The sequence below is a fragment of the Bicyclus anynana genome, chromosome 21, assembly GCF_947172395.1.
Source record: "Bicyclus anynana chromosome 21, ilBicAnyn1.1, whole genome shotgun sequence".
Classification (NCBI taxonomy): Eukaryota; Metazoa; Arthropoda; class Insecta; order Lepidoptera; family Nymphalidae; genus Bicyclus; species Bicyclus anynana.
In genome coordinates this window covers 9,325,591-9,336,181 of record NC_069103.1, presented here as the reverse complement: position 1 = coordinate 9,336,181, position 10,591 = coordinate 9,325,591, and the positions used below count along the sequence as shown (strand labels likewise).

Below are 10,591 nucleotides of genomic sequence, written 5' to 3'. Positions count from 1 at the left end.
GTATACATTTAATTAAAAGCCAATTTTTAATAGAATATTTTATTAACATACTTACATAGTTGTGATAATAATTTAATAACAAAGTTAATTTGGCACTTATACACGTGTGATTTACAAACATTGCAATTACTCTTTCACAATAGACACGATTACGCATTTGGCAACTTATTAGCTACATTATAAATCAGATAAATACGCAATTTTAACACACGCTTAAGTAACAAAGTTGTTATTCAGGCCAGTATTATATTTGGTTTTTATACACGATAAAAATGGCGTAATTAATATTAATGACGCGTAAATCCTACACGATTGTGACTTGCAACTTTCAACTTCTTAGTTAGCAGATACTAGTGAACTAGTTCTATATTAGAACGAGTATCCAAAGCTGCTCTAATAGGATCTTACCAAATTTGGCTAGGCAGGGAGAACAACACGAGCAGAGAACGGGGGGAGAGTTGATCGATCGTCAAGGAATTCCTTAACCCTACATCCTGTAGTCACAAGTTCAGGACTCTGCCTGGAGTTTTCCTCTCTACCACGCGATGGACCCGGCACCCGCACGGTGAATCCATGGAATGCTAAGATATTCGTCTCACAACATGGTATGAAACAAAGTCGCTTCCGCCGTTTGTGCGTTTAAATCTTTAAAACTACACAACAGATTTTAATGCTGTTTCATTTCATCATTAGATAGAGCAATTCTAGAGGAAGGTTCATTAGTTTAATACTTATATATCCATGCGAACGTTCGCTAGTTATAAAAAGATATGCACGTTTCTCACTGCCTAGTATTAGCCCACTCGACACTTTAAAGCCAAATATTCGCACTGGTCTTTCGTTTGAAGTAGATACAAAATATGCCATGTCAATATCATTACATTACTAAAAAGTTGCCAATAAGCTTTCTTTTTCCATAAATTAGCTGTTATTTTATAACAACACATATAATTCATATAGAGATCACCAGTTTCCAGTTACTATTGTTATTTATGTTATTTCTTATCCATTGTTTCATTTTCTGTTTTTGTGTAATTCATTCTTTCAGATAGGATTTCTTCAACAATTCTTTGGATCGTCAGCCTGTCTTCAATCTTAATGTCTTCTGGTATAGTTTTGTCGTCGTATAATTTACGGTCCAATAAACGAACGATTACCTCTTCTACAATAGAATCAATATTGATGTTTTGATTATTAACGGGATTATTTAACTCGGTAATAGTTTCTGCAGAGTTGGTAATACTAGTTTGTTTAACTTCTTCAGTGACAGTTTCTTCATTCTGTGTTAATTCACTATCGGGTACATCGCCTCTACCATCTTCCTCTTGCACTACTTCAGTCTTTACATCATCTGATACGATATCAGAGAGCTCTTCTGCGATATGTTTATGTCGTTTCATTATTTCTTTTAATTTCTCTTTGGCAGATGCGACAACTTCCCTGCGTGTTTCCGATTTAATTTTTGCTATAACTCTCTTCTTTCTTTCTTGTTTAGTAAATGTTTTTATATCATCTGCAAGTTTTTTAGATGTGATAGTTTTCACTAGATTTTCTTCCATTTCTTCCAACGACGTGCTGTCATTATCAATATCATTGACTACTGTTACTGTGATTTCCTCAGGGGTGATTATATTAACACTTTCAATTGCTTCTGATACATCTATATCTTCTTTGACAACTAACTCTATTTCAGGTTCATCAAATAATTCCTCGGTTAAGTCAATATTATTTATCTCTATTTCCTCTACACTCACTTGACTGGGTTCCGTATCTTCTGCATAGTATTGTACTTCTTTTGCCTTTTGTGTATCTATATGGGAATGTGAAGAATCTCTAAAATTCTTTCTTTCTAATATGAATATGGCTGGTTTCGTTTTAATTTTAACCGGCGGTATTAATTTATAATTCATTGTGATTTGCGAAAATGATTCGATGCTATCTAAAATTATATGTGTTTGCATGAATGCTTTAAGGTTAGGTGAATATTTACTCTTTGCTTCCACGAGTAAATGTGTAAATGATTGTAGTTGATCTACTGACAAGGATTCGTTTTTGCTGTAAGTCCAATGGTCGTTTATTTGTGTGAACCGTGTGACGCCGGTCTGCGCCGCCAGGTTGCTGATGTGTAGGTGGACGTATGGTTCATTTTTAAGTACTTTGTGAAATCTGTAAAAAAATAAAGTCAATATACCCTCCAATTCCATTATATTCAGAAATAATAAAATACTTTAATGAATTTCATAATTATAATTATTTTTTCAAAGTTTTATTAATTCTGTTGCGAAAATTTAATTTAACCGTTTTTCGACATCTTAAAAGATTATTTCCATAAACTTATGCAAAATATACTATACAATTGAATATTTACTACTTAATATTATTTGCTCGTTTTAGAAATTCGATCCTAGATTTTCTTGGGGTTAGAAGTTTCAAGTTTGTATGTAAACAAGTTGTATATTTTACCTTATCATAGCCACTCCCCCTGGATAGTTGGTCATAGCCACCAACGTGAGTGCCACACAAAACGCGATGTTGCATATCATTATCATCACTATTCCCCAAAAAAGTAATTCGTAAATGGGTGCTTTCGTCCGTCTGATATATCTGGAAAAAAAAATGTTTTTCTTTAAACACAAGGAATTTTTATTGGCACTGACTTTGCCCTATTTCATACTAGTCATATATGCAAGACAAATGATGTACAAATGTGGTAATAAAGTATGAACAAAATGTTTATTTAGGCATTTTTTTCGTATCTTCACATTTTATATATTATAAACCTTTTTTAAAAATATTCATTTCAAGAAACAAAATCCTTAGAGCAGATCCTTTACCAAAAGGTTGATATGTAGAGGGGCAGTACCTCTTAAACATATATGATCAGTTAGAAACAAATCAAATGCAAGTTAACGCCTTTATTGCAACGCATGCCGATCGTCGTATTTTTATTCTTGTCGAAATGCGTTCATATAAACATTTGTGACAGTAGCAAAGCGTAATAGAGATCTTATATTTTACTAGAATAAAAGTAGTGTTAAACACGCCGATCGGAATGAAACGTATGTAACTGGTAACTGGCCCTGCAGTTTGACCCGCGTAGTTCCCGTTTCTAGGAGAACGGGGGATAAAATATACTCTACGACACTCACAAATAACGTGGCTTTCTAGAAGAAAAAGAATTTTCAAAATCGGTTCAATTGATCCAGAGATTACACCCACAAACTTTACCCCTTTAAAATAGTATAGAACTATAAATAAAAACGCCCACAAAAGGTTGTATTTAAATACTTACACATAGGAACAAGTGACGGCTGACGAAACATTGAGCAACGGGAACACATAGATTATAAACCTCAGCTCCTTGTGAGGCAGGAAGGAGAAGAGCAGTATGTACACTACGGCTGGCACCACGACGGGCACTATGCGTCGGTCCAAGTACATGCCTATAGGTAACAGCACGATGCTGGGGCCGAGACCGCGGGGCAGCGCTGAGTAGAAGTACCAGAGGAATGGCGATGTCTGTTTCAGTATATGTAAGGAAATAAAACTTCGCGATATCTTTTCGTCCAAAATTCCTCAGTGCCTGAAGACAAAAACTTTTGAACAGTGCGTGTTACCAGTGATGACCTATGGTTCCGAGACTTGGTCGCTAACTATGGGCCTCATAAGAAAGCTCATAGTCACACAGCGGGCGATGGAACGAGCTATGCTAGGAGTATCTTTGCGTGATCAAATCAGAAATGAGGAGATCCGCAGAAGAAGCTGAAGTGGCAATGGGCGAGGCACATAGTTCGAAGAGCCGATGGCCGTTGGGGTCCCAAGGTGCTGGAATGGCGGCCCCGTACCAGAAAGTGCAGTGTTGGTTGAGTCGCAGGTATTCGCTGGATGCAGGCGGCTCAGTATAGTGATGTTTGGAAGTTCCTACAAAAGGCCTATGTCTTGCAGTGGACGACCATCGGCTGACATGATGATGAAGGATATATTGTAAAATATAGAGTTATGAGATTAATACCGGATTAATCCTTCACTCACGACCCGTCGGGGCGTGGTGAAAACGGTATCAAGGATTAACCTTCCGGCCGTGGTTGCTGTCGCCAGCCGTGAAAACAGTCTGGGTTGGCAAAAAGTGCAGTATAAGGGGCCTACTTGGCTTGTAGGCTAAAGTAGCTGGTACGAAGCCTGGTGGAGGCGGTTTTGAAGTTTGGTCTAATGTCTTTGAAGTCGGTTCCATTTTAATATTAAAATGATTATTTTATTCATTTTAATTCAATAAAAAACTGAAACATTATAGAGGATACACCCCAATTGGAGCTCTTGTTCAGAATGGTGTTGTACCAGAACACCTCAGCCTCGGGCCACAGCAGCCGTCTCCAGAACACCGAGTCCACCAGCACTGTCAGTGCTACCAGTGCCACACCTGCTGGCACTGCTGTCTTTAAAATACTGAAAAAAATTATGTTTGTCATGTCTTATTTTCATGAGTCATGAGTCACTGATAGCCCAGTGGATATGACGCTGCCTCCGATTCTGAAGGGCGTCGAAATCGGATTCGAATCCGGTCTGGGGCATGCTTCTCCCAACTTTTCAGTCATGTGCATTTTAAGAAATTAAATATCACGAAAAACGAAAAACATCCTGAGGAAGTCTGCATACCTGAGAATTTTCTTAATTCTTTATGTGTGTGAAGTCTGCCAAACCGCAATGGGCCGGCGTGGTGGACTATTGGCCTAACCCCTTTCATTCTGAGATGAGACTTGTGCTCAGCATTGATCCAAATATGGGTTCATAATGATGATGATGATGCCTTATTTTCATTCATAGTTAATATCATTAATGTTTCACTGATCAAACTGACCTTCATTTATTATTGCATAAAAAATTGGCTGACTTTTTCATATAAGAGTATGTTTGTCACATATGTTATGTATGTTGATAGGTGCAGAGTGCTTAATATTCGAGGCAATAGTTTGCCCTTTAACTCCAGATATATTTATTTATTGGATATGCCAACAATAATAGCGGCACCAGCAAAAAACATTAATAATAATAATTACAAAGGAAAAACAATCAGCCCAAATGTCTGATGGTAAAACCATCTTCTTCTGGCATTTCCAAATGAATACTGATGCTATGCACTGCATGTTTTGTTTTTAAAGTCTTAAATCTAAGTATAATAGACTAAGAGCCTGTGAACCTCAGACCTTCGGCATTTTATAAAAGCGGAAAGTTTGTCAGATATTATGTAAGTATGGTAGCCTATTATGTTGTTTGGACTGTGGTGGCTTTGGAAGGTAGCAGGTTTCAAGGATCCAGACCTTCAACCGTATAAGTATAAAGTGTTTTATTTTACGTTTTCCTCTGCATAATATGAGAAATTATATTCCCAGTCGTCAGTCACTTGGCTTTGCGGCAACCCTACAAAAAACATTATTTAATTTGAAACTTCAAGAATCTCAGAAGGGTTGCCATAAAGCCACGTGTTTGGCGAATGGGATATCCCCATTTGTCATAATATGCTGATAAAAATATTATACTTTATACTTAGGCGGTTGAGGCTCTGGATCCTTGCAACCTGCTATCTCCCAAAGCCACCATGGTCCAAACTCCATAGTTGGTTACGGTACTCATCTATAATAGGAGCATAAGCTGACAAATTTTAAGCTTTTATAAAATAACGAAAGTCTGGCTGTCACTGGCTCTCTGTCTATAAAGTAACTCTTTATCTGTAACTTACGATCCCACGTCAATTTTCTTGAAAAATAAATCTATAATAAGATATAATCCAAACAGCATTGCCAGCTCGGATCTAAATATTATAATAGAGGCTCCAGCCATAATTATAAATTGTTTATGTTTCCCCAACAGCCATCCTTCCATAGCTACAAGAACTGAAACATATACACATAAAATATAATTTTAAAACTGGAAATATAATTGTAAAGCTGAACATTAGTTTAATTCACTGGGCTAATTTCTTGTACTACCAGAATAGTTTGAAAATTATTTTTGGATTTGGCAGTTAAATAATTAAGGAATGTTATAAGCTAATTGTATAAATTGTGCAGGCCTTTTTGTTTGTGTGAACCAAGTGTGCTAAATCAATTTAAATTACATTGATGCCATATCAACAAAGTTAGCACTGCATAAATGATGATTGTAGAGTTCAGAGAATAGTATAACATAGACTGGTCAAGTGTTGTGCTGCAAACTACTAACAAATGCCAGAAATGTTGTGATATATCTATAACTTACACTTCTTTTTGCCCTTAAAGACCTTAATCATTATCTATTGTGATTGCTTTTTAGTAAACTACACACTAAAATTGGTTGCTAAAATTTTATATTTAATATATTACACATAATGAACTACTTCAGAAGTTGCATTTATGTAACTCCCACTTACCAAGAGGTAAAGCTAAAATATTAGGTAATGGACGGCTCATATAGAACATGAAGTGGTACTGCGTCACACTGATCACACTGAACCACCATGAGAATGTGTTGCCAAACTGCTTCTGCAGAGCATTCCGGAGTCTGTTCCATGCTGCTATTACTAACAGGGCCAGTGTCAGCCTCACTGTAAATTAGATAATTCACATAAGTTTATTACATGTAATTTTTAATAATTGGCATTCAATAGGCCAAAAATTTGCATGATGAGGACAGAATTTAGATGTTGACCAATAGTGAACCAGCAGAACTCGAAATATCGCTCTCTTTTCTGTAGCAATTGGACAAAAGAGAGATTTCGTGTTCTGCCATTATTGGTTGACTACGAGTATCACCAGTCTATAACTTCAAATATTATTTATCTATTTTACTGAAGAAACTTATAACTGATTTATCCATATTAATATTATGAATTCAAAACGAAGTCAGTCTCTTTTTGTTACCTTTTCATGGATAAACTACTGAACAAATTTAAATGAAATTTGGTATAGAGAAAAATAGGACATTGTAGCAAAACAGCTACTTTTTAAAAACAGAATAAACTCTTTTTTCACTCAGGATTTGTAAAAAACAAGATTTCACACAAAGGGTGTCCTGGGCAATAAACAATAGCAATTGTTAAAGAAAAGTTTTTATTTAAAAATACAAAAACTTATATTTTTAAAAGAAAAATTTACATTAGTAGTCTATGAGCTGAACAATAATCTGTTAGTTAAAGAGTCTGCATAAGAGGAGTACCTTCTGACATTTTTGTGGCAAAGAATTGTAAGTTTTCTTTAATGTCTTTAAGTGAGAACTCTTTCAGGTCTGATCGGAAGACATAGTTAGAGTAAATGTTACAGCTTCCATTGTGATGAGTCCTCAGCAAGATTAGTAGTTATTGTAGAGCAAAAACAAAATGGTATGACTAAACTATAAATCTCAGTATGCAGTTCTTCATATATCAGAATGCATTTACCCACAATTTTCTCAAATTTTACTGATCAGATTTAAATGGGGTTTATATTATTTAAATAGATCTTTGGCGATAAGTAATCGTCACTTACGCTCACATCACGTGATCATACAATACAATAAATGCAAGAGTGTTTATTTATAAAAGAGTGAAGGATTTATGGTACTATAATTAATTAGCTTGGTGTAGTGAGAGATTTACTATGACTAAATATTAGTACGCACCAACATATTGCATCCAAAACTTTGTTATGCCGCATAAGTGCAACACTCCGACGACTGGTGCAGACAGCACCGATATCGCGAGTGGCCCGACAAAAGTGCGCGGCACAACACCCGGGAACTCATTATGATCGTACTGGAAAAAATAGAATATTAACAACCGGAGTGCGCAACGTATGACTCCAAAATTAGAATACCTCATATACCTCAGATAGGTTAAACCGATGGTACAAAATATCATGGGTGGCCTGGATATTGAAACTTTCCTCGACTTTCGTAAATGGACACAGCAGCACATGCAAACTGGCGATAATATAGAGTAACTGAACCATTTCTTTTTATTTAGGAAACCTATAAAATTTCAAGCCTAACCCATCGCTCATAATAAATATCACAAATTTATTCTAAAATTCTATTCCCGGATCCGTCAAACGGAATTCTAAAACGTCACAATATGTCAAAGTTGACACAATAACAAAACATATTCTTTTTTAAATAGCATTATTTCCTGGATTCTAGTTATTTGGTTATCTGTTACTGAACGAACTGTTTATGCGCCTAAATTCTGAACGAATCTTTCCACTGTCTTCGTTTAATTTTTGCATTTACTTATTTAATCCAATTTACATTACATCTAAAAACATAAACTTCACATCAATATGCATTTAACTTATTTCTATATGATTGTAAGTAATGATTTGAAATAAATTCACATGAATAACTTAATTATAAATGTAATAAATAGCTTTTTTTTTTTCATAAACTTTGAATTATTTTAATAAATAATGAATTATATTACAACATAACAAAACGCTGCTTTGACAACATCGTCAACAATGGTGGAACGATTCTGTGACATTTGTGAGGCAGTGTTCGTTTTCTGATACGAAAATATTAATGATGATCAATATTTTAAACATAATAACAGTTGCGATAATATTTTAACAATATTTCGCTTCATATTGACACAAAACATTGAGAATGTGTGATGTTTGTTCGGAGTTTTCACAGCTTTTAGTCAATTGTAAGTTACATTGTTTCGAAATTTTCTGGTCTACTTATTTTTACATAAAATTCAACGGTCTAACTTCGGTTATTTACTTGAAGCGATAATGCAAATTTTTATAACATTGTATTGGAATTATTTATTTACATTGTAGGTGAAACAAGATTAACCGATGATGTGTCTCAGTACCCAACAATAAGCCAGTCGGAGCTAGAAACTGTGTTAAATTATATACTTTCTTGGCCTCAAAGGTAATTATTTTGTATCAGAACACTATAGAATACACTAAGAATATGTTAGGTTGGTCATCTGTAAATTTTTAATAACATAGATTGAGACAAATATATATTCTGTCTTCAGAGTGTTCTACTAAAAAGTATTTAATATGATAATGTAGTATTTCTATTTGGATACACAATACGGAATATATTACAATTGAAATAAATTTTCTGCATTTTATATTGGTAGTTATAAAATTATAAATAAACATTTTCAGGCAATGCATGTGCTGTTATAGAGATGCAAAAAACTTCGAGAGATTCTATCTTGTGGTGCAAAGTATACTTTGTCTATCAGTATGTCAGCTCAAACAGTTAAAAGATGATTTAATTGAATCAGCTAAAACACAATCACAACCTGAGAATCAAGATGCACCGAAGCAAGATGTTGCACCTGTTGCAAAAACTGATGAAGAAACCAGTAAACAGAAAGAAGATAGTGAGGAAACAGACAGTACAAAACCAACAGAAGCCACCAAAACGGTTGAGGATGAAGCAGTTAGTGATAAACCTGAGACTACAAACTCAAACGAGCCTTGGTCAATGCAACAAAAAGAGAAGTTAATGCATATAGTCTCAAAAATATTCCTTCTAAATTTTCCTTTATATGTAGCCTGTAAACACACAACTCTGAGCCGTTTAGATGACTTGTCTGCACAGGAAATATCCAACTTGAGTTCATACTGCGATCTTCATGATACAGAAATCCCTGCATATTTATTAAGGAATGTTAGTCTGTTTTGTAAGTTAGGTGGTGTTTGTGCCATGACATCAGTGTTTGAGAGCGCAACACCCGCTAGTTTACCTTTGTCCATGGCACACGCTATAGTGGCAGCTGTTGGCAATTTGAAATTATGGTTGAATTTTAGAGCAGTGGCTCAACTTTTTATGCCATTGAGAAGTAAGATATTAAAGTACATGTGCAGTTTGGAGGACAAAGATTTAAGAGTGCCAGCAGTTAAATCAATGGCCGGTGAGAATTGATAATTTTATTTATTACTCATATTCTCCCCTGTGTATTTAAATAGAGTGATTAAAACTATAAACCCTAGTGAACTTGAGATGAAATGCACATTCTCATTATTTTAATTGATCATAAAATGTTACAGTGCTATAATTTTTTTACCTATTATAATGTAAAAGAAAGCTATGAGTATATCTTATAAATGAATTTTACATTTCATTTACATTTTTGAAAATGTAAAGTTCATTCATAAGTTCCAAAGATTCCCAGCTTAAAAAAATAAAGTGTCCAGTATTGGTTTTAAGAATATTTTAATTGAATTGCTATTCATTCTAGAGCTTTTTAAAAAAAATGAAATGATATTCTTCTTCAATTTATCTATGAACTTAATATTTTTCATACATGACACTAGTGTTGATTTTAAACTTTGATGTGACAGATTTCATGTGGGGTGCTGGGAAAGAGCCGCTAGATGCACCGTTAGCTTTTGATGAGGATGGCCTCGCGTTGGCGTTCAAATACTTCAACAGTAGCACTCTAACAATGAGACTGGCTGGAGTGGCTCAAATAAATGCACATATAGCTGCACACAACGAGCTATGTGCAGGCGAGACTGCTGCAGATGTTGAGGTAGCAGGTCAACAGCTGGCCGCTTGGTTGAGCTTTAACAATATCATTGAACATCTGTTTGGACCCAATTTACATGTAGAGGTAAGC

General features: G+C 35.0%; 2 protein-coding genes across 2 annotated transcripts in view; one reads left to right on the top strand and one right to left on the bottom strand.

Moving 5' to 3' along the window:
* Positions 1-23: 23 nt before the first annotated feature.
* Positions 24-8,077, bottom strand: LOC112044345 (dol-P-Man:Man(7)GlcNAc(2)-PP-Dol alpha-1,6-mannosyltransferase). Its single transcript, XM_024080165.2, has 8 exons — positions 7,833-8,077; positions 7,630-7,762; positions 6,404-6,577; positions 5,735-5,888; positions 4,299-4,443; positions 3,293-3,519; positions 2,464-2,604; positions 24-2,166 (listed from the first exon to the last, which is right to left on the bottom strand). The coding sequence occupies exons 1-8, from the start codon at positions 7,956-7,958 to the stop codon at positions 996-998; spliced, it is 2,271 nt and encodes a 756-aa protein (XP_023935933.1). The 5' UTR covers positions 7,959-8,077; the 3' UTR covers positions 24-995.
* Positions 8,078-8,444: 367 nt separating this feature from the next.
* The window catches only part of LOC112044342 (ubiquitin carboxyl-terminal hydrolase puf), a 70,493-nt gene continuing 68,346 nt past the window's right edge, over positions 8,445-10,591 (top strand). Inside the window, exons 1-4 of the mRNA XM_024080161.2 lie at positions 8,445-8,650; positions 8,787-8,883; positions 9,129-9,883; positions 10,314-10,585. Coding sequence (XP_023935929.1) covers positions 8,608-8,650; positions 8,787-8,883; positions 9,129-9,883; positions 10,314-10,585 — 1,167 coding nt within the window. The 5' untranslated portion in view covers positions 8,445-8,607. The remainder of the gene's footprint in view (positions 8,651-8,786; positions 8,884-9,128; positions 9,884-10,313; positions 10,586-10,591) is intronic.